At 45.4% G+C, this 24,741-nt stretch overlaps 1 protein-coding gene across 8 annotated transcripts in view; it reads right to left on the minus strand.

Annotated features, from left to right (window-relative positions):
• The window catches only part of Sap130 (Sin3A-associated protein 130), a 75,025-nt gene that overhangs the window by 5,397 nt on the left and 44,887 nt on the right, over window positions 1–24,741 (minus strand). For 6 of the 8 annotated variants that reach the window (XM_089544113.1, XM_089544114.1, XM_089544109.1 and 3 more), the window contains 9 exons: window positions 24,459–24,719; window positions 21,901–22,176; window positions 17,054–17,237; window positions 13,353–13,469; window positions 11,436–11,563; window positions 6,713–6,794; window positions 6,256–6,353; window positions 3,659–3,778; window positions 2,122–2,225 (listed from right to left, as the gene is read on the minus strand). In XM_089544113.1, coding sequence (XP_089400239.1) covers window positions 2,122–2,225; window positions 3,659–3,778; window positions 6,256–6,353; window positions 6,713–6,794; window positions 11,436–11,563; window positions 13,353–13,469; window positions 17,054–17,237; window positions 21,901–22,176; window positions 24,459–24,719 — 1,370 coding nt within the window. The remainder of the gene's footprint in view (window positions 1–2,121; window positions 2,226–3,658; window positions 3,779–6,255; window positions 6,354–6,712; window positions 6,795–11,435; window positions 11,564–13,352; window positions 13,470–17,053; window positions 17,238–21,900; window positions 22,177–24,458; window positions 24,720–24,741) is intronic. The other 2 variants (XM_089544110.1, XM_089544115.1) reach the window with 2 other exon arrangements.

Raw genomic sequence — 24,741 nt, forward strand, 5'->3', positions numbered from 1 at the left:
TTCCGGAAAACACTGCATCACTTAAAGGTGCAGTGAAGAGGAATCTGAATTCGTCTTTTTGCTGCAGGAACTCAATCTACACGTTCCGAGCACTCTTAGAAACTTCGATTTATTGCCCTGTGTGGCCGATTTCCCTAATTAAGTTGGATTAACGTCCGGCTCCCGCCTTTTTTTTTTAATTCTCCTCGTACGGTGGGCGGAGTCGACCAACGTGTGGAGTGCCTTTCACCCAGTCCCGTGGCGGCTTGCCACTCTGCCATCGGCGGAGTAATACGTAGTAATCCGTAGTAGCAAATAGTCCGCGCGTATTTTTGTTTCTGCAGGCTTATTTTGCGGCTATATTATCTGCGAATGAAACTATTTATTCTCAGAAGCCTAAAAAACTAAATAAAGTGAAAGCAAAGCCTCCACGGAGCTGGCTGAAAGGCACTCCACGCGTTGGTCGACTCCGCCCACCGTACGGAGAGAATTCAAAAAGTAAAGGCGGGAACCGGACGATAATCCGATTTAATTAGGGAAATCGGTCACACAGGGCAATAAGTTGAAGTTTCTAAGAATGCTCAGAACGTGTAGATCAAGTTCCCGCGGCAAAAATACGGGATCAGATTCCTCTTCAGTGCATCTTTAAGAGCCACGAAGAATATGTTCGTAAACTGGCCTTTTTTTGAACTGTGAAACATTTGCTGCATCGCTTGTTTTTTTTCTATTATTTGTGTTTGTTTTTATTCATGTCTTGTATTCTACACCCCCCCCCCCCCCCCCTAGTATGCTTTCCTGAGGCCTTTAGGGTATGTGAATAAATAAATAAATAAATTGAATGTGGTTTGCATTAAAAAGGACAAATTGAACAGTTGAGCATCAAGCTGTGCCCGCTCGAATGGCAGACGGCAGGCTTTGTCTCACTACACGGTTGACTAATGGTGGTGCGGCAAGCATTAGCATTACGGTTCACACTTTATCTCCCTTTTGCCAACAGCACCACAAAAGATATCGAGAATAGCTGGTAGTCAGGTGGTCAGAACCCATTTGCGCCCTGCACACCTGCAGATAGTGCCTTGGGACCAGCGACATGGTCGGTTGTTGCTTTCCAGCAGCCATCCTCTACTCATGTCAACTGTCATGCAGCGGAGAAGGTGACAACAGCAGTAGTTATCGTCTTAGCGTCCGATTTTTTACGTGACACCCTTGTACTGTGAGAAAGCCATCCTAGCTGGCCTTTGATCTGCTACCGTCGCGTGCTGCAGTGCTATGCATGGAAGCCAACCTAGCTGATGTTTGCTGCTCGTTTTTCGCAACCTCTGCAATCACCGTGAGCGGCTTCGAAACGGAGCTAAAACTATGGAAAGGGTCTCTCCCAGTTGCTGTTCTTTCGCTGATTGAATTTTGCTTCTCCAGTGTGACTTTCTGCAGAAATTCTATGATACAGGTTTTGGCTATATCGAACCAATTTAGTTTTCTACCTATTCGCTATAAGGAGGTACCACAGTATTACCTTTTGTAGTTTTCATGCAAGGAGATCATCACAAATGGTATGGCGGATATACTTTTTGTGCTTTTGCAATTTTTTTATTGCTTCTTTAAAAATGTATTTAGCTCTAACTGATAATGTCGTAAAGTACATTTATCAAGCTACATTTTGATGCATAACGTTTTACTTTGAACATTTTTTACTCGGTGCGAAAAATTTATATCGAACACACTTTGAAAATGGTCTTATTTTATGTAGTGTCAGAAAAAATTTCTGGCTTGAAAAGTTTTTGAGTTTTAAATTCAGACTTTTGGTGGCTAGGTAATAAATAAACTGGAAACGTTTTGTACGTTCCAGAATGTTTTTACGATTAATTTTTCTCCAAGACCTATTGTGTTGGAGAAAACAAATGCAATTATTTTCTAGATGTTAAACTTTTTGTGTGCTTGTCAATATTTTTTGCAATACTGGCGTAAAGTATTTACGTTGAAATAAATGTCTTCAGAAAACACACTCAATTGCCATCATTTTCATGTAAATTTCACTTTCATAGACCTCGCATATTTTGCAGCAAAAATTTCTTTCAGACCTATCAAAAGCAGCCATTTTTCACGTGGTAGTGAAAGAGTTAATTATAGCATTTCACCGCTTACCACTTCCTCCATCTGCGACGTCAGGTGGAACACTTTCCAGCCATTGGCCTTTTGTAGGACACCCTTCTGATTGGCCAAGTCATTGACAGTTTGCTTTTTGTCATCTGCACAATGAAATGTATCAATACAGGTGTCGCCACTTTTGGTTTACTATCTTCATGGCTAAGGCACCTAACTATCTATGGAGGAAATATGTAAATTATGTGAACTGAGAACAAAGAATCCACGGAATTCTGCGAGAGACATCCAATAATGCACCTGAAATGCACCTTGCACCAGTGTGAAATCTTTCTTCTTTTTCACAAGGTACATAGTTCAAGTGACCTTCACCACCAGATTTGACAGCTGCTATGAGAAGCCAGCTTTTGAATCACCACTGTGGGTGTGCAATGGTGGTGCAGGTTTCAGTGGAGCAGGGAGAACAAAGAAGGGCAAACGGGTGCAGGGCTGGGCAGCTCAAGACACCGAGGAGAGGCAGCACGGCAGTGACAGCGGCCGCTGCTGTGTGGGAGACTGTGTATATTGAAGTATTGGAGGCTTGGCATCGCTCGATTATGGCAAGCACATGTGAAACGTTGCCTCTTCAATATGTCGACATATCTGCTGCTTCCATACTTTAGCGTGCTGTCTGCATTTTTTTTTAAGGGGGGGGGGGGGGGCATCACTTATGGTTGATCACAACAGTCTGAGACTGCATTATAATCGTAATAAAATTTCTTTTAAGATTCTCGCAAGCTCTCAAGCTCTCTCCCTGTGTTATACTTGAGCAAAAAAGATAAAAGTCATTTTTCCATCACTTGCTACGCTGCAATTCTCCACAACCAGTACACAAGAAGCAGGCCAAAGGTTTAGTACTGCCAGAACAAAGATGTGCGCAGAGGCAGGGCAAGGGGGCAGTGGCCCCCCTAATAGACATGGGGAAGAGGGGTGAAAATTGCACAATACTATATTGTTCCCTGCTACCCAGAAGCCATGAATAGGCACTAGCATGATCTTTAATGCTCCCTCATTTGGAGACTTGTGAACACCTATGCCTGCCAGAGAGCCAAGTTCCACCCTCCTTCATTCAGTAGCAAATATCTTGCTAAGCAGTGTCAACTACAAGGCTGTGATCGCTACAAAAGAGCACCCTCAAAGGTCACACAATATGGCATGGACTGACCGGGTATGGTAGGTGGAGTAGTTTAACATCCCTATGTTGCATGCAGGCTATGACAGACACCATAATGAACTTCTTCACTTCTTCTGAAATGCCGCCAGCACTGTGAGAACTCAATCCCGCTACACTGTGCTCTGCAGCAGCCACTGAGCCACCAACCATGGTGATTCAAAGGTCACAGAATAGAAAAATAGGGATAGTTTGGTGGAAACTCTACTCACACCAAACAAACAGGTGGGTATGTAGTAGAGAAAGACACAGACGGCAAATGTTGCAGAGCATGCGCGCTACTCTTTTGTCCTCAGAGTCAGTCCCCTAGTGCAGTCTAAGTATACATCAGCAAAGAGTAGCACGGGGAAAAAAAAAAAGAAAACTTGCCTTTTGGCTTAACGTCACTGTGCCTGATAAAGTGATTGTGGCGTGTCTTCCAGCTGTGAGAGTAGCTGGTGAGCAGTGACATGCTTGGCCGCTTGCAGAATGTCACACACTTGACGTCATCTGCAACAAATCCAGGGCAGTGAGACAGTGCTTGACACAGAAATGCTACTGCTGCTAGACAGTTTAAGCCGACACATTGCACGTTGCATGACGGGGCTCACATATTTATATTCCAGAAAGTGGCAACAGTCTCTTTCAGTACTCTCCGATCTGACCACCAAATAACAACAATGCTCCCATGCAACACTGACAGAGTTACACTTTCACAACAATGCTTCACAAAACGAAATCTGCTCCTGAATGTCACGGTGACCAGCTGAGCACACAAGAAAGTGTGACCACAGAGACCAGACATGGCTGCTAAATGGTTGAACTCACAGGTACCTATACATCTAAATTTTTAATAATATCCACAAAACATGCATTAAGAGAACCAAGTGGTGATGACTGCTTCCTTTTCACAATAATTCAGGGAAAATTTTGTACAGGACAGAAAATTAGAGGGGGCACTTAAGCACTGCCTTAACCATATCGTGCGGCAGCGTTTTAATGAGTTAGTGCGCAAATATATGCAACACGGCCTCCTTACTGCTATGCATTAAAACAGGACAAAAGGAAGAAGACACACAAAGAAGCGTAAACAGAGTCCCCCAATAGTCAATTCAGTATTCGAGTAGTATGAACACAGTATATCTCAGTCATAACGCAACCATCATGTGGCATTCACTCAGTACAGCAGGCTTCTTGAAGAAACCATGAAAACTTTTCTCATCAAACGCTTCATTTTATCAGAAGTGCACCCCAGAAAAGATAAGCAATCATGCTAGGTGTGTCCAAATATATGTTACATGCGAATAACAAATAACATTAACTGCCTTGCAGTCAGAGAAATAAGTGCAAATAGAATATATATTGCACTATGCATGAAGTAAGCTGAAGAGTGAGGGCATGAAACAAGGTCACATTTCATCTCACTTGAAAACGGCACTGGTCTACTTTTTTCAGTCATCTCTTCTACCTCCTCTTTCACAGGGACCACTGTTTGCATTCTTTTTTCTGTTCTTTTTCTCTCTCCGTCCAGGTTCGAGCACCTCAAGGAGCACCTCAAGCTGACTAACCATGCATCTCTATCTTATCTTGCTCCTTCCACAGCGTGGCAGTTACCAAATTCACGAGCAGATGCACCACACACCTTTCTGTCTGCCGCAGGCAAAGCATATACGATGCAGGTATTCAGCAATTTCCTCTGCAATAATGCATTTTGTGATGCCGCGTCGATTGACACTTCGGCTCCTAACTGTTTCCAGCCCAAAGTCAACGTGCAGGTGCACTTCGCACCTATGTGCCAGATGCCCGCCAGGGTTAACGCGTGGCAAATGACAAGGTCAGGCCATGTCAGACGCCAGGCAGATGCAAGGATGCCCTCCTTTCCCCGGCAAAGAAAGCTTCATCCAAAGAAAGTGCACCCCTGCAAGATGGCTTCCCTGCACTTTAATACGAAGGTACAAAAAAGCCGTCCTGTGGGGGTCCGTTTTTCTGCATTGAAGTACTGTACTTATTTTTTTTCTTTCCCAGACAGTACCATGCAGGTACTCTGCGAGTACAGTTTCACGAGGTAGCCGATTAGTAGTCACTACAAAAGTTGGTCTGAAAGAACCATGAACAACTAATTTTAGTTGCATAATTTCATCTTTCAAATGATACGTTCGACATCAGACTACATGGTTCACCATGTAGTATTTGCCTACAACTGCTAAATATAATTTATAACTGAATTTGTTCTTGATGCTATTCGGTTTTGGCTTCATCAACCGAAAGATGGCTATGGTGCACTGGGAGTGTTTAGGCCACGTGACGCACAAAAAAAGAACTGCAATATAATCACTTGATACGTAGTTTTACTTCACTACAGCACTTAAGCCTACTTCAAGACCTGGAATGAAAACAAACAATGTCTCAGCGGTTATACTGGAGTTCTTTTCTCGCCTCATGTGATCTAAACACTTCCAACATGTCACAGTCATCCTTTGGTTGATGCCCTGACCAAAACAGCATCAAGAAGAAATTTTTAAACTATTTAGTCATCGTAGGCAAATACCACGCAGTGAACCATTCATTCAAATGTCTAATGCATCATTTAAAAGAAGAAAACACAGATCCAAAAATAAGATGTCTACACAGTCCTTCAAAACCGAAGGACACACAAAACAGTTTGCCTCAACTGGATTTCTTTCACACTGAAGCCTATGTGAAACCAACGAAATGTTCTCCCATTGTTCATCTTACCCGAGAATTCCCCTTAACCAGGTCAGTCTTTAACAGGAGTTCACTGCATATCCTGAAGTTTGCAGTAAGTGCAAAAAGCACAACAGCTTCCATGGTGTGCTTGTACAGTACACATATGAGTCACAGTTAGCGCCGCAATGTTTTGGGGCTGGGTGGCATACTTTCACCATTCTGCCACGCTGCCTGTTTTCGCCGTGCTGCATATATCTTCCAACCCCAGAAAAATGTCATATCAACACAGAAATGCTCACCTCCACGTGAGAAGTCTTTTTTGAGATTTTCTCTGCTTTCCTTCTCGATGTCGTCATCACCGTCAGTGGAATGTGTATCCAAGAGCTCATTTGCGCACCTGCAATACGTTAACAAGACCCAGAAAGAAAATGTGACGGCATTTTCCTCTCCTATAACAAGTTCAGTCTAATGAGTGAAGTCATTACTGCACTAAACAGACATTGAGGACAAATTGATGATGGCCTGTATTGATAGGGTAGCACATTCTAATCAGAAAGAGACCGCTCCCAATTTTTTAATTAAATAACCTCAGCAATGTATCTTTTGCTGTTGGAAAAATGCTAATAATCCCAGAGAGAGCAAGAGGATCAATTTTTACCGACAACAATAACGATGCAGTTGCCCTCAGCGTCCCTTTAATGGGCAGGCAATTAGTTCTGTTCCCCTAAATTATCATAAGAATATAGCACTGCTTACAGTAGCTGCTTCCTCGGTTTCTTCCGTGGCGATGCCTCCACTGCCGTGCTTGGAAGGGGCAGGCCTGAAGCATTACCATTTGCTGCAAAAGTTTCACAGTGAGTACTCCAGAGCAGGCTTATGTTAAAGGGCCACTGCCCAGGGTCCGGACATTTTTGAAAAACAAGCCCACTGCATAGATGAGGCATCGAAGATAACCTCTGCAAAATACTAGAGCCATGCGCGCCCCGAAAAGCTGCGAAAATTCAAATCAAAGCCCGCTCGTTCTTTCCTTCAACAAAAACGGGCCCGGCCCACTACTCTGAACCCCGCTGACGTCAAGGGGGGCTACTTTCGCTAAAGGCACTCCACTGGTGCATCGTTCTGACTGACGGGAGAAGGTTGGGCGTAGCCTTGGCGTCGCGTCGTCTGCACAAGGCTTTCCGCAGCGCCTTCTGTTCTGGCTCATGCCTACAAACCCGCATGAAGGAACAAAAAAAAAAAACTGCGGAGGGAGCGTGCGGCGACAGCCTTGAACCCTAGCCATAAAAAGTAAAAAATGGTAAAACTGAGGGAGTTGGTTCGCCCCCCCCCCCCCCCCCCCCCCCCCCCCCGCCGTGATCACCTCACGAGACGCTCTGCGTACGCGCTCCCTTCTCAGATTTTTTTCTTCTATGCAAGCCCTCCAAAACAAGGTTTTAATTACTAGTGCAGCAGAGCCTTTCCCTCGCTCGCCCACTTGACCGCTCCGCACACACACCGCTTATCTTTCGTGCATCTTGCGTACGCCTTGACTCCAATGAATGACATATGCTTTGGAGCGGAGAAAAGACACAAACACACAGAACACAAACACGCATGGAGAAAAGCAAACGGGCGGTTGCCGGGTCCGCGCTTCGCCGTGTGTTTCGAACACAACCGACTTCCACCCCTCCGCTCGTGAAACGGTGGGGAGGCCTAAAAGAAAATGAAAAGGTGGCTCGTTAACTGGGAATGACAAACAGATGTATGAAAGGATGCGCTCGCTAACAAGTCTAGGTGGTCGAGCCGATCGCGCCTCTCGATCGTTCAGTGTGCGGAGAAAATGCAAAAACCAAGAAAAGAATTCTATTGAAGGCGGGGCCATGACGTCGCCCTGTGACGCACTCCACAGACACCACGCCTCCGGCTTACACCAGGAGAAGGAAGGGGTGATTTTGCCTTGCCGAGCCTACTCGACGAGGAGCGGGAGAGAAAAATTTCGAGGAGGGAATGGAAGGAGAGGAGGCTCGCTCACAGTGAGGTAGAGAGTGTTTGGGATTATGGGGTGGGCAGGGGCCCTTTAAGCACAGTAAGGCTACAGTCAGCAAACCAACGAGAGTCCCACATTACTGCTATGCACATACATAAAAGGAAAATAAATATAATCTTGGCTTTCACTGGAAACCTGAAGCTTCTTGAATATTTAAGCATGACAAGAGAGACTGACAAAGGCATCGACACAAGCAGCTGCACTGCCATCTTCTTCAGACTCTGTTCAGGTTGCACTTCAATACTGAAGCATAAATCCCTACAAACTGGCCCAATTACGGTGAAACCTAGTAAAGGCGTACCTCGAGAGACTGCAAAAAAAGCTATATGCAAAGCAGCAGTACGCTCTAACCGAAATTAGTTTAAATATTTCCACTTACGTTATAAAGCATAAGATCTGATATATTCCACGAAGGAAGGCACACGCAGAAGCTGTTATTCCCTTTAGACTACAGAATTTGGTTATGTATGTCTGCCACCAAGGTGACCTCGCAGCTACTAGTGCGTCCCAAAGGCTGCACAAATATTACGTGGAGCAGGAATGAGGGCTCTCCACACATGGTTGTTATTGGAGGATCCTTGTCATGCACCACCACAGATGTTTTCTTCCCACGCTCGATATTCTGCATAATGTCGTTTTTCTTCTTGATGGCCAACACGAGGAGTTTCATGTGATGGATCATGTTCTGGGGAATAATGCCATTTGGGAAGTACTACTGCATGCGGGAAGCGCGCAATCTATGACAGCACCAATACCGTGACAATGCAACGAGTTGCCGCGGAATCATTGCAGTGCAATGACGCCAGTAAGTCAGCAACGTGGAAATGGTGGCTGCTGCACATGGGTGAAAAACAAAACTTTGCTGAGGCTAGTCTAAACTCAGCGCTCTGTACTATCTTCTCCTTCTTCTTCCTGTGTTGTGTTCGCGCTGCTGATACATATGAATCACAACCAACTAGCCCGGCAGATGGTGTTAGTCTAAACTGCGGAGAAGCCAAGTCACATGACAATAAGAGATAGTTACGGCAAAGAGCAAATCCATGTGACTCAGGCCGGGACCACTCAGACGTAAGTGTCATCCGCGGCCACCAGGAACGGATGGCAGAGTACGTTCTCCAAGGTCACAAGGGTGCTCTCTCCAGGCATGTCAGCAGCTACAAGCCAGCTTGCTCCCTATCACCGTGATCTATGTATTAGGAGCACTGGTGAAGCCTGCTTGCTATGTGCTGCATGGGAGCTTTATGAGAGACCCCTTCAGCCTCGTACGCGATGATAAGCATTCACTAGCCGAGAAGTTTGTGATAGTCCACTACGTGTTAAGCGGGCACCAAATGCACGAGGTTTAATGAAAGCTTGTGGATTTCATGAGACGATGTCTTGAGCAAAACTACTGCTTAACGAGTATGCCTTAGGAAGGTTTCACTGCACCTTTCTTCAGCAACACGAAGATAAAACATTACAAGGGTAGACGTTCGGGCTAGTTGGTGGACCATGATTCCTTAAAACAGCACAAAAAATAGGCACACATAAAAGAGGCATACAACATACATGTGAACAGGACACCTTGGGCACATGAATTATGCCCATGTCAAGCGGCTAGCCTTGCTCATCATGTTCGGTGGCAGAAGAGTGCGGTCACCGCAGTGAGGGAAGGAAGCACATGGTGCACCACACGGTTGTCAAACACGAGAAGGGCCTTCCCATTTTTTCCTTTCGCCATGTCATGGTCAAATTGAACATCCCACTTGGCAGACAAATTGTCTGTCACCCAAATGCTCCCTCTAAAGTTATGCCCACTGGTCGAATAAAAACAAAGAAAGAAGCCTCGCATCATTCAGGCCCTTGTGTTGCACACATAGCGTACGAGAACGTAACTTCCAAAGAATCACACCTTGCAAAGCTTCTCAATGACAAACAGAGACCACCGGTCGCTACTGTTCATGCTCATTCACTGAAAGCCACTAACGTGAAGCTTGCTGCACTTTCACCAGCACTAGGCATCACCTTTCAAGGCATGCGTTTTTGACGGCTGCATTTTGTAAAAAGCTTCATCGGCATTCCATACGTCCCATATTTCTTAGCTGTTATGTATTCTTTTTGTATTTCTCGGTTACTGCATTATTTTCGTAAGAAGGGGCGACACGGAGGCTGCGAGACCCTCATCCTCTCCACTCAAGCATGATGTGGTGGTTTTCAACTGGGGCCAAGTTTACAGCGCCTGCTTGGTCTCTGTAACCGAATCGTGCAGCTACAGTTGTTAGTTGTATCTGAAACGCAATGCCATTGCACTAATACATATTTTGATGTTTGATGGCCTTTACGGGTAACGGACTGGAATTCAAGAGAAGGCAAGCATAGAAGGGGTGGCAGAAAGTTAGGTGGGCAGACGGTATGCAGGGGTATAGGGTGGCCAAAGCTGACACAGGACAGGGTTAAATGGAGAGAGGTCTTTGCCTTGCTGTGGGCATATTCCGTCTAATGATGATGCTGATGACTGCCCTTATTAGTAATAAGCGAGTATTCGTTATAACTGCGGCCATCAGAAGTAGGCTCAACTGTATACATTGCGTGTTATGACCTTGGTAGTTTTTTCAGGGCATGTTAGCAAAATTTTTGTATAATCTGCACACTCCCTTTTTAAGGGGGGACATGGGTCTTAGATCATTTTTTTTATTTACAGACCAAATGCAATGAAACTATACAGACTTATTCAGTTTTTTCTGCTGATTTCAAATATGCAATATGTTTATTTCTAGGCCAATTAGTTCCTTAAATATTATATATATATCATGCCATTGTCTGCTGAAACAATAGAAAAGAAATGGGCCACCAGAAATTTAATTTTAATGTGTGGGTAGATACTACAATGTGTGAGGAATGCAACGCTGGAAGCAGTTTTCAGTTTTTTGTCCGTGTGGACAAATGGGCTTAATAGTTAGTTTCATGTGTGTCATGTTTTCTGGCACTGTATGTCTGGTCAACTCACTTGAAAACTAACTATTAAGCCCATTTGTCCACACGGACAAAAAACCGAAAACTGCTTCCAGCGTTGCATTCTTCACACATTGTAGTATCTACCCACACATTAAAATTAAATTTCTGGTGGCCCATTTCTTTTCTATTGTTTCAGCAGACAATGGCATGATATATATTAATATCTCGGGAACTAATTGGTCTAGAACTAAACTAATTGCATATTTGAAATCAGCAGAAAAAACTGAATAAGTATGTGCAGTTTCATTGCATTTGGTCTCTAAATAAAAAAATGCTCTAAGACCCATGTCCCCCCTTAAAGCCGTAATTGAAAGGAAAAAAAAGCGTGCAAATTACGCGAGTAAATACGACATTTCATATAGACCATTGTTTGATTCAGACAAGCTACCCGTCTGATGACGTGAAGGAGTTCGCAGACACCTCTGATGCTAGAAAAAAAAAAGCACTAAAGCAACTCACGAGGCGTTTCGCATGTGTCAGGGAGTTCATGCTTTATGCTGACCACAGGCACGGATGATTTGGAGGCCTCTGGTAAAACTGGATCACTTGTTGTACTGCTGCTGTTGCTACTTTCCTGCTGAATGTCACTGAAAGCGGAGCAATTTAAAAATGCATTAGGGCTGAACTTCCCGCGCACGACAAGGAAAATAAACAAAGGCGACGTGAAGAAATGCAAGCTAACTGTAAAATACAAAGCGAAGCCTCATGGCAAGAGCAACCAAGAGATCTGTGTCAGTATACACGCATACCGACACAGAAGAAAAATTGTCATCTGTTCCATGAAAGGGTCCATCGTATGCACAACTAGAACATATCTGCCTGCTTGGTTGTAAGGCCTTAGGATATGCTGTGTGCCTCAGAGAAAGCAAACTGCTGTGCGAGGAAGGGTCCTGAAAACGCAATGTGTCTAATGCATACACGAGATTCAAAGCGAAAAGCCAATGAGTTAGGAATGCTGAGTTGATCACTTCATTTGGTGAGTACACTAAGAACCTGAAGTAACGTTAACACTTACCTTACTGCAGGGAAAATGAGAGATTTTTGAAGGTTTCAGTACTTTTTTTATTGTGCAAGAACATCTGAGTCAAAATACTATAAAAATAAACAAAACGAAAGCTAAATGAATACGGGTTTTGAAGCATTGAAGTTTTAACAAGGAATTCTGCTATGCAACATAAAATTTTAATAGCCAAAACAAGATTTTGAAAAAAAAATTGAACGAAATTTGCGGAGATACACTTGTATCTGAAGAGAAAAAAATGCTAAAAAAATTTAAAAATATACAACATGCTGTACCATCCAACAGCCAATATCTGCGAACAAATCAAAGTTACACCTCCAATAGTACTTCTCTGACAAAAAAACATAGCTGGAAGCCCCACAGTTCCAGCAAGACTTTGGCGACTGTCCTTTCTACAGTGTGTTTTTGTCCTTATTTTCTTGCACCTTTCCATTTCACCTGCACTTCATTCTGACAATTTGAGGTGCCATGAGGCAAAGCAGTTCCGAGACATGAAGCATAGAGGGAAGTTGCTAGACTTGTTTGCAGCTGGATCTTGCTTTTTCGGTAGCATCTTCTGTGGTTTCGGTATGCATCCATTTTTGCTGACTGGTGATGAATAGCCTAACTGGTGGAGGAATTTGAAATTAGTGTGCGTCTGCAAGTCCAAAAAGTTGCTGCATTAATTCAGTCCAGAATACCAGCTGAACATAGCGGGCATTTCTTTTCAGCTCCGCTATCGCAGGATGCAGCTTTTGGTGTTTCTCAAAAATGACACAGCCATTGACACAAGCAACAGCAATACTGCGGAAAAATAGGGCCTTTCACAATCGGACACACCTTCGGAGAACATTGAAACAATCAGCTGGTTCGACTTGTCAAAGCCATGAAGCAAGCCTTAGTTACACTTGACAAGCTGAGGTTTCCCGATGAAAACTTCCTCCCATTTGCAGTCTTTCTTTTTGCTTTGCTTTGCGAGCACAAGTGATCGCTTTCTGTGTAAGCAGTGAAGACCATTTTCAGAGTCAGCGCACATATCCTCATTAGCCTTATGTCTACATTTCGTGACTTTCAGTGTTTTCGGAAATAAGCAGCGTCCTTTCCTTGTCCTACCGCAAGTCAACATCGTGTGTTAGAGCAAGTGCACGCATGCACAGATATCTGTGCCCCGCTCACACCTGCCTGCGCGTCACGCCTCGCACATGCGCACACAGGCTCTAGCATACGCCCGTGCACATAGGCGCTCCACCCATACGCCTAGGATGTGTCCATCTAGTTAGCACTTTATACCCTGGCGATGTAGCCTGGCATATGCGAAGGTTACCAGAGATGAATGGGAGTGGACACAGCTCCAAGCTCAGGGATGGAGCATGTACCTTGCAGGTTTCGGCGAGGACGTCGTCGAGAGTGATGCAGGAGGTTCAGAACGAGGACTGGCAGGCTCCGATCCAGGGAGTGATGCCATCAGGTTCTTTTTCACACTCAAGTGGGCACTAAAGAAAGCATGAAACCAGAAACTCAGACCTGCAGTAATGCTCCTGAAGCGCCCCTGGCACTCCACCAAAGCTTTTCAGGGGTAACAACAAGAGTTACTACACTCAATCCTTGACCCAAAGATTTGGAGCACTTAGGATGATATGAGCCACACTGCCCAAATCAACCTGAACCTTGTAAACTGGAAACAGATGGCAAAGGCATTCAGTTGCTATCAGTTTATACAATATGAAGCTCTTTACCTGAAGCTCCCCCATATCTCTTCCAAATAAAGTCAGGTGTCAAAGACAATACCTTTTGCCCAATAACCAAACAAACTGAAATATCTGAAATTGAAACTATTTAAAACATTTTCTTGCATGCTTCTATTTTATTCTAGACAGAAATGGCATGGTACAAAAGCAATTATAGTCAAAATTTTCATATTTATAGGCCTCAAGCAGCAGTTATAACCTCAGCTGGATTGTGGCTGACGTTAAACAAAGCATCACATTTTCGCGACTTTCACCTTTTACTTGCATCACACATAAAAGTCCAAATGTAAAGCATTAAACCTTTGCAAATTGGATGTATAATTTGTAGGGGAGTGAATTAACGAGCCAAACCTCGTTAATTCAGCCTCCCTGCTCCCTCCAGTCAAAAATGTAGACAAGTCAAGGGCACCACACACTCACTAATCCCGAGTGAAATCGCACACACACCAGTTAATTCGAACTGAAGACGTGCCAGGAATGGCGCTGAAGTCAGTTTCTGAGACACACATCACTACTGCCATCATCCAGAAACCAGTGCCGGGCCGAAAACCACCTCCATTCCGAAATCTAAGACGTACGAGGGGCAGCACTGCTACAGTAAAACCTCTTTATTCGGCCTCAGTTAATTCAGAAATTCGGATTGCCACCGGAGTCCCACCAAATGCCCATGCAAGTCTATGGCATCAGAAGCTCGTTTATTTGTTCGCCGCGGGGCTACATCGGCCAATTCAGATGGGCTCCCGAAGGGGTGCTGTGTCAAGATATGAAGTGCTCAACAGACGATCATCCAAACATTTGTCCACAGGCTTGAATTGCATATTAAATTTTCTCCAGCGCCCCTCTGATCTGAGCGCAAAGGCAGGCATGCTGACGGTGGGCAGGTTCCCATCGATAGGCCGAGATTTCGGCCACATAGTTTCGTTTTCGGAGCTGAGTCTCCAGCCTGTGGCAACAGCGGCTATCAGCTGCACATATCAGTGAGCTGGCCAAGCCGCACACCTTTTGGAACAATGATTGCCTTGTTGCTGATCTTTTCACTTTTTTTTTAAGGTGTCTTGCCATTCTGGAGCCAATACGCGTGGCATTTCCATTTTTCCAGCGTGCCGAACTCCGAGCTCGTCACGTGATGTTCACTGTTTGTACAGTGAAGCCTTCTCACATGTGATGCCACATGCAAAGAAGCCTCAGTGCTACTGTTTTGGACACTGAAAGAAGCCGCTGAGAAACTTTCCACTTCCAACAGCATGCACAAATTAAAACATTTGATGGAACTGCGAGAAATTGTTGTCGCCGCGAAGTTTTCGCCTTAAAAGGAGACAACCGCTCAGGTTCCCACTAAATAAATTTGGCCTTCACGTGAATGGTTTTTGGCAGTTTTGGGGGGCCATTCAATAATTCGACATTCGGATAATTCGGACCTTTTTTTCCACTCCCTTAAGTCCGAATTAACAAGGTTTTGAATGTACCTGGTTCATTATGAAGAAAATTTTCAGAAAGATAAATAAGCAAATGTTTTGCCCTTATTGTTTTTTTTATAACAGTGTATGGTCTTTGTAACCAAAATAAACAATGATAGACTAAGTTAGCACCATAAAAAAGAACATGACAGGCATTGAAATGTATAAATAACTGATTAGACAGCATAACAGTATTCAACCTGCAATGTAGTCACACAAAATGACTAAGCAATGAAATACATGAACTGACACAGGACTGGCAACTAAAAATAATATGATTGGCAATAAAATCTCATCAATTCGGACTTCAAGGGAATGGAAGATATGTTTAAATTATCCAAAAGTCAAGTTATAAAGTGCCCTCTTTGCCTCCTGGAAAAAAAAAATATAAAAAATTGTCAGGACACTTAAGCTCCACCTTTAAGGGTATTTATTTCTACAGGCCAACATTTGTGACCCATGAAGAGGGGGCTATAAAAATCACGTAAACAAAGAACGGCACTAGAAAAGGCAGTTCATGAGGTTGCAGTCCATAATACAAACAAAAAGAGCAGCGGTTCCTCTTGCACACACAGACGCGGACACTGTTTTCTCTTTCACAATCACAATCATTACGTGAAAGAGCAAATGACATGCATATAAAGCCCCACTTTAAGCAAGCCGTACGAATGTGTCTGCATGGCACAGCAGTAGCATGTCTGACTTGCAATCCAAAGGTCAGGGGTTTCCTATGCCTCGCTGGTGTGGCTGGCACCATCTACAGGAGCCTCTTGTAACAGCCACCTTTTCAACCAGTCTGGATTTATCCGTCACGCCGACGGCAACACCAATACCGCTTTTTCTGAGACACGGGGCTTTTGTGCTCTTGCGTAAAAGAGTTACCGAAATGCGAACATGCTGTGAAGCCTTGTCAGAAGGCTTCATCGCACCAACAACAAAAAGCCCACAACTAGCTCTCAGTTTCGGCGTGCTGAAAGAACAATTCAGACGTAAGAGAGGGGAACGCACACTGGGGTCGGAATGGAAAGACTGCTTCTAAAGAGAAAAAGAAATAACCAGCAGTGCCCTGGTTGGCACCCGAAAGCGGTGTACAGCTGGGTATGGTCAGCCGATGCGTGCCCGACAGCTGCCGTCACCATAAACTGGCAGTGAAGCTCAAAAAACGAAAATACGGAGTCAAGTTACTTTTTCGCCTGGCAACAGGGACCTTCCTATCGACATCACGCCTGCCATTATGAGCATGCCAAAGGTGCGCAAATTACAATAGGAAGCGTTTTTACACAATTGCTTGCCCTGCCAGCAACACCATGACTGCCCCCACTTTGAAAGCGCCACGCAAAATTCCACAAGTGGCAAAATTCTACAAGTGGGCTTTCCCACATATCAAAGTTGATTAAAATGAGACGGCGGAGCTTATGCTAGGAGAGGTGTGAACGCGACAGGAGGAGTGCCATAGGTGTGCGCACTAAGTGCGTAACACACTACGGAATAATTAAGCAAAAAACCATGAGCTTTCACACTGTTCTTGTTCACCTATGACATGTGGCAAAACCCACTTGAGGAATCTCGCACGAGGAGTAAGCCTAGCATGTGACAGGGCCACATGATAAACGATGCAGAAAAAAAGCGAAGGGGATGCCTTTGTATTATTTTTTTGACATTTTAAAACTGATGTCTGGATAATCTGCCCAGCTACTGCGGCTTTGCCACGGCTTTGTATGCCCCAATAATTTGTATACCAATTCATACCATTCTAAAATTTTCCCTACTGATGGCTTTTGCTTCCTTGGAACACTGGTCTTAAATGCTTGAGTAAAGGCACACAAAGGTCTTCCAAACTATTCACGTAAAAAAAGGAGGAAGAGGGCTAACCTTTCAAACGTCCGCTTTCTCAAGATGCTAGGCCGTGGAGAAGTGTTGTGATTTGGTGGTGTTGAGCTATGCGTAGGTGACAGCAGATTCGCAGGAGTCACGCAGCTGTATGGTTGTGCAGGCATTGCAGAAGGCTGAGAAGTGCTTGTGCTATCATTCCCTGAGGCACCATGAACTGTCATCGCTGCAAATGAGTGCCAGTGATTTGAGACAGAGTCACAGAACAAAACTCTGCAACCAGATAGACACATGTTACGGGCATCTTGCCATCCCTGCTTGGAAATGTGCAATACAGTGCTGGAATAGAACACTACACAGCTACAGTAAAACGGCGTTAATAAAAACTCACATATATTTCAATATATTGGTCAAACTACAAAGTTCCTTAAGTGGCATAGCACTGTAATAAGCACTGTATGTGTGTCACAGCTTATCGTGAAAGGATTTTTTAACCCTTGAGGGTTTTTGCCATATATATTTACGGCAGCAGTTTTCCGTCCTGCAAGGTCTTTGCCATACGGGAATGGTTGCAACTCTTCATTTGAAATTTCCCACCATAATGATGATGCATGCTACTGGGAGGTGCTACCGCCTCCTAGGACTTGCAAGAAGCGTTTGAAATTTGATTGTGCTACCTTCTTGTGGAGATAAACAGAACTGATTTCTAGCTGCAGCGTGTTGTGCAGTCTGTGGCAACGCCCTCTCGTGGTTTCGGTTTCGCCGCGTGATCACAACGGAGGCATGCGAAACTTGATTTTTATTTTTATTGCAGGGACACGGAAGTTGATTTCTATCTTTATTGGTGCTGCTCTCAGCTTATCACTGATGCTCCCGAGGTATTCTCATTCTCCTTAATTACTGAGTTTCCTTCGAGTTCTTCAAATGGATGGCAAAGCGGCGATACGGCCGAACATACTGCCGCATCTCTTGACACCGACAGCGATGACTATTCTGACTCTGATTTTGTACATTTTGTACAATCAAAATCCGAAATAAAGAATTTTGACCAACATGGACAGTCTTTTTCAAAAAAATCCGACCCTCAAAGAGTTAAGCATGTGGGTCTTAAAGGGGGACCCTGGTCTTGATAAGAAAATTTTATTAATCTAGATAAAGTAATGAAATTTTCAGGCCACATGTATTTTTTTGTGCCGATTTTAGATATGTCACTTAATTTCGTGTAAAATAATTCCTTGAGCACTTGTGCAATTTTTATGCAAGTATTTTGGCAAAAGTTTTGCAGAAAATTTGCTGCAGGAAACTCGCTGAAATGCATGCCACAGGGTTCTCCTGATACCAAGGAATGCAATAAGGGTAAAATTATCATCCTGGCTATCATAGAACTTGAGTTATCGGCTGCTGAAGCTGCCACTTCAGAAACAGGAGTACACACTTTTCTTCTCATTTCTGAAGCGACAACTTCAAAACCCTATAACTTAAGTTCTATGATAGGCTGGAAGACAATTTTACCCTTATTACATTCCTTGGTGTCAAGAGAACCCTATGGCATACATTTCAGCGAGTTTCCTGCAGCAAATTTTCTGCAAAACTTTTCCCAATATACTTGCATAAAAATTGCACAAGTGCTCAAGGAATTGTTTTACACGAAATCAAATGACATATCTAGAATCAGCGCACAAAAACACATGTGGCCTGAAAATTTTATAACTGTGACTTCATTAATAAAAATTTTTTTTTCAAGACCAGGGTCCCCCCTTAAAACGCAAAAAAAATCAAAAAAGTTGTTTTACAAAAATCCCACTTTTGACACGTTTATGCATTTACCCTTTTGTGTCAAAAATGTCAAAGTCCTACTCCATCTAGCTCACACGACTATAAACCGATTGAGAATGGCGAGATGAACTTTGTGACACCCGCTCCGCTCCTGCTTGTCCGAACTTTGGTGGTGTTCGAAAGCTCGCTTCCTCAGCTATGTTTCCTCCTCCAAAAAGACAAAGGTCAAGCAGTGGGCGCTCGTCGTCAACAACTCTCGTGCGTTGGGAGAGCGGACACAGGGCGAGCGCCAGCGACACAATGCTAAGAGTCAGCATCCTGGCGCAACAGTTGCAGGCAGACCAGCAGTGGCAACATGCTGGAAGAAGCAAGTGCTTCCACGGCCGGTCTACTGGTGGCGGCATGGCCACGCGCGCTATCCTCGCACATGGCCGTAATGCGTCCGACTCCCACACTCCACTTGTAGTGGCATTGTGCGAGGTGGTGGTGGCTGCTGTAGCACTATCGCAAAACGGTCCCCGTGTTTATGACTTCGAATAATGGGGATTTACTGCAAACATTTACAAGGTGATTTCACCTATATTTATCGCTTATTCTGCTTTCTGTTCTGCACTGCAAATTCGAGTCTTCACGCGAAACCTGCATGCAACAAAAGCCTGGATGTAAAGAAAAATCGTAGACTTCTTTCAATTTCGTTATAGCCAGTTAAAACTGTACTAATAAAGTATTGCAATCACCTTGGCTAGATTTCAAGTCCACAAATTTTGCAGAATTCCTAATGGCATGCAGATTCACATCTTTGGTTGAGTTCCTCAGCCTTACAAAGCTTTTTGATATTCTCTTTTTGTTTCATAAAAACAACTTTTGTACCAATATCTTCAGTGAAAACTGAGGCACCCTGTGACATTCTTACTTTTTTCATATAGGCCCCGTAAAAATAATTTGCAATTAGGTTGATGAGCTGCAGTGTCCAATAATGGCACCTTTTATACTTTACATAATTTCTCAGGATGGCATGTCTTTAGAACATAACTAAGAATGTCACCGGGTATGGGAACTTTCTGCCTAGCAAATTATGTAATTAAGAGCAGCAAAATGCAATAACAAAATTCATCACAGCTGCATAACCTAACTACGTTCTAGACTTTGTAAGATAACTTTTGATCTAAGACCAGCAGCTCAAATATGATTACAGTCGCCGACCGAAAATTCGGACGCCTGATTTTTCGGACATGCTTGATTATTCGGACTTTTTCGCGGCACCGCGACATGGCCCATAAAGCAAATGTGTAAGAGCGCTTGAAATTTCGGACGCACCGCAACTGACCACTCGATTTTTCGGACCTCGTTCGCACTCGCCGCCAGTACCCAAGCCGCCATATAATGTGTACAGTGGAACCTCATTAATTCAAACTGCAGGAGAGATCGAAAACTTGATCAAACAAAATGAAATTCAAGCTAAAAGGGAGCCTCTTAACTTGCGACGCTGAAATTCTGCGCGAGTCGGCACATTGCGCTCGCGTGTTTTCGAATTCGTACTGTCCTTGAATGTCTTCCGCCGCACGAACTTGAACCGTAGTCTGAGTTCACGGAACTCATCTGTGCCGAGTCTTTAGTCCCGAACACGGAACGCGAATACGATCGCGGAGCGCTTGATCGCGGAGGCTACGCGCACGCCGTGGCCTCCGCGATCGAAGCGCGCGGCGCGCCGCCGGATCTTATCGTGCCGCTGGATCTTATCGCGGCCGCGATCTGCTCCGGCGCTGCGCCGTTCGCGGAGGCCACGCGCGCGCACCGGAGCTTCCAAGTGCCGTCTATGGATGGCGCCGAGATCATTATCATCAACATTTTTCTCGGTCGCGATTTTCCGCTGTTCACATCGGCATCAGTATCGCCAGCTCCAGCCTTTCGTGGCGTGTCAGCATGCGTGTTAGAGCGTTCGCCGTGATAGTGGCTTTCGCGTGCTGCCGCCGAGCTTCACAGTTTTAGCGCGATGGGCAAGCACCTTAAGCTACACGGCTGGGAGTTAGCTCTCGAACGCGGTCGGTAAGCGTGCGAAGGGCGGGAAATTCGACGTGGCCGAGAAGTGCGTCCGATGATAGTGCAACCAAAAGAGAAACACAAGCTGCAAAAAGCGCGCTTTCCGAGTCAAGCCGTGCGAGTTTCCTGAACTGGAAGAAGAGCTGCTCTTCTATGTGATGGAATTTCGGAACAACGGCTACGCGTTGACAGCGGGCATGCTGCGCGGCTTCTTTTGGCATGAGCGTGGACCAGAGTGCAGCACCAGCTCAGGAGTCTAAATACTTCGCGAGTGACGACTGAACGTAGAATAAATGTCGCTCATTCCCTGGTTGGTGTGTTTCTACTTAAAAAAAATTTTTTTTCGCATATCGCGTGTATGGGCCGCACCCCGAAAATTGGCCCTCGAATCTGGAAAAAAAAAGTGCGGCCCTTATACGCGTTTATACGGTATTTCGCGCGGCGAAATATAGTCATGAGGAGCTTTAGAATGTGTGCAATACAATTGGCCGCTTTCTCCGGCATAGTGGTAATAAGTTCGTGATTTTTTCGGTGAAATTTGATTTTCCGGACTGCCCGATTTTTCGGTCGTTTTCGCGGCCCCTAGAGAGTCCGAAAAATCGGTCGTCGACTACATATTTGGAATCTACAGAGGAAAATACATTTGTGCACAAAGTTTCATCAGATTCCTGCCATAAATAAAAAGGTTAGTTTTAAGACCCTCGTCCACCCTTAACAAAATTCAGACATCTCAGAATCAGAGGCCTGTGAAAAGAGAGAAAAAGGGCCATCAACCAATGGCCTGCAAGGCCCGCAGGTCACACCATGAACCAGGCCATGAACCAACAAGAAAGTTTGTTTGTGCTTGCATACCACAAAATGCACCCCTCGCAACCACTTGTACTTAGTGTCATTCCTGCCAATGTACTATGCTGCGTCCAATGAAAGTTAAGCAGCTTGGAAAAGTGTGGGAAGGAAAAACATCTCCCTCTAGCTCAATGAGCCCCTGGTGCCCTCTCTCAGCGCTCTCCATAATTGGACTCAACGTTGGTCTCCCCCTGCTCATTCCTTGCAGCACCCCTGGGTCGTCGTACCTGCGGGTGCAAAAGCTGTAGCCTGTGCGTGCAGTGCACTGTGAGGGACTAGCTGTGGTGTCTGCTGCTGCGGCTGCTGCTGCTGCTGTCGGCTGCTGCCTGACGAGTCCACGGCCACCATGAGGGGTGCGCGCACAGCTGTGGCCATGGGACCCAGCGGCGCAGCTGTGCCCAGGGGCTGGGCGCCACTCAGCGAGGGAGCAGCAGCGGCAGCAGCCTGGGCCGCCCCCAGCGGTGTCACACCAGCAGACTGGCCCACCACAGCTGCCGCACCTGCTAGGCGGCAAGAGTGGGGTGACACCAACACCTGGGGAGACTGCTCAGAGAACAACACTTGCTTCCCATGAAGCGCGAAACTCTAATTCAGGAGTTCCACCGCCCCCCCCCCAAGAATGTCCAAGTTCAATCAATAATGATTGGTTGTGTAGTGAAACAGCCTGCTAGGAGCAGCTACAGTATGATTAGTACCAAAATGAAGTGGTTCAAGGAGCACTCCAAGGAACCCAAGGGTTCTGCAGAAAGCAGCCTGAGAAATGACGACACCAATGGGGTCCACATGCTTTAATGGGCACATGTATTATGGCACAGTTTTATGCTGTTCAAAAAGCTAGCGAATGGGCTCGCCTGTAATTTCATCCAGTAGTATGAAAACCCAATGCTTCTTTCCTGTCCTTGAGCCTATCTTTGGTACTTTCACATCGTTCTCTCACTTCTTAGGACCACCGTGTCATAGTCTCTCCCAGCAGTCATAGTCATCTATGAGAGTACAGTCTAGCCCGGTTATAACGAAGTCGGCGAGAATCGGAAATCACTTCGCTATATCCGCTATTTCGTTATATGTGGACTGCGAAAAAAAAATGAAAACATCGGCATACCGATTTATTGCCGCTGAAAGAAGTCGTCCAGCGTCCCCTGAACACGTTTCGCGAGTGCGGACTTCAGGATTGCGGCTTCCATACCATCCAACTGCGAACCAAAGATCTGGTCGAACTCCGCGATAACGCTAAAGATGAGCCACGCTTCCAACATGCACAATGCTGCCGCGCTTTCTCCCTGCCTTGCGCACCGCGGCACCGACATAAAACAAAGCGCGCGCTGCCACACCTCCTGCAGACAGCAGTCCAGCCGTGGCGCCGACTGCCTGGGAGAAATAGAGAACCGAGATTGGCCATGATGGCCGCTCTCTGCGACGTCATCGGAAAAAAAAATCGTCTGTTCTTTTTTACATTTTTCCCCTGCGCGGCGTGCTCTACCGCTCTACGCCGTTCAAGGACGGCGCAACACGAGACCGGCGTGCCATGTGATGCAGTGAAGCAACCTTTCGCTCCGCAGGAGAGCAGACAACGCCACGAAAGGACGCCGTCAGCCGAATTTTGCTCTTATTTTCGCGGAAAAAATCACCTCAAGGATGCAAAAATGTGCTGATTGGCAGATTATTTTCGGTTGGTATTAAATCTCTTCGTTATATCCGCCGACGCGCTCTTATTTACTTTGTTAAAACCGGACCCAAAATGTATTGAAGATGCAAAAATGGGAATGGAAAATTTAAATCCCTTCGTTATAACCGATATTTCGCTATAAGTGGCTTCGTTATAAACGGGCTAGACTGTATATCAAGCAATAACTGTCTAATAAGTTGTGCTTTCAGTAGTGAGGCCCAAAAGTGCAAAGGTAAGTTGTAATAATTTTTTCTGGTCCATCAGTGGGTGAAAAGTAACCATCGAACACTGTTAAGAGACAGCAACACAGTTACACTAGAAAACTTGGAATGTGGGACAGATGGAACATGCTGAGAGCAGACGCAGCGCAAAAAAACAGGGAAGCAAGCCAAGCCACATCTACTCATAGTCTACATGAGCAGCTGAATGTCAGACCCTAAATATGCCAAGCCCCACCAGACCAGGGGAAAGCTTGTAACCATTGTATCACCGGTGCGTACCCGGTGGCACTGGGGATCGAACCCCGCACCTCCCGCATGCGAAGCGGATGCTCAAACGACTGGGCCATCGGTGCGGTTGTCTTGCTTTTTCTCTGTCTGTCATTGTTTGCACTGTTGGAACAATGTTAAGAGGCCACAGTGACAGCTTGTGTACAAAATGCATTAACTATACTAAAAAATGCATTAACAAGGTCCTTGGAATAGCTACAGAGAGAATGGTGAAGAAGAAAATGCATGACCGGTCCTTTCAAGACGACCAGTGACACTACACTTGGCAAATATGACCATTCTCCACTGGCACCTCTGGAAACAAATGATCTGATGCAGCAGCCTAATGCAAGGAGGCTACCTCTTGAAGAAAGACTAACATTTCCATGCAAATTTCTGCACCTAAAACAAGCGAGCGCAGTACTGCATAGTGGCAATATGTTTAGGAAGGGATCTTCAGTTTAATGGCAACTGCTTGTGGATTTTAAACCATGCTAGCCTGATTGCCAAGGCTGGGAGTCAAAATGACACTGAGAGAATCAGCAGCAGTCCGTGCCAGGAAGGTCACGAAAGAGGGAAAGCGTGCAGTGCATCCCAAACATGTGTGCAAAGCCACTCCAGAATCTCTCACCCATAGATGGTGCCATGGCTGATGTGGACCCGAGAGGACTGGCCACACTGAGGGAGGAGGGCGTGCCCAGGGTGGTTGCCACTCCTAGGGCCGCTGGGGAGGTGCCCAGTGACAGGGCTCCAATGTGTGCTGCCGTTGGCTGCTGCTGCTGTTGCTGCTGTGACAGCTGTGACTGTTGCTGCTGCTGCTGAAGGGACTGTGGTGGGTGCACCACCGTGGTCGTCGACGAGGGCACGGGGCCCCCAATCACCAGGTGTGGCCCTGTACACATAAGCGAAACAGA

Source organism: Amblyomma mixtum, chromosome 5, assembly GCF_055824585.1.
Source record: "Amblyomma mixtum isolate Tamu chromosome 5, ASM5582458v1, whole genome shotgun sequence".
NCBI classification, from domain to species: Eukaryota; Metazoa; Arthropoda; class Arachnida; order Ixodida; family Ixodidae; genus Amblyomma; species Amblyomma mixtum.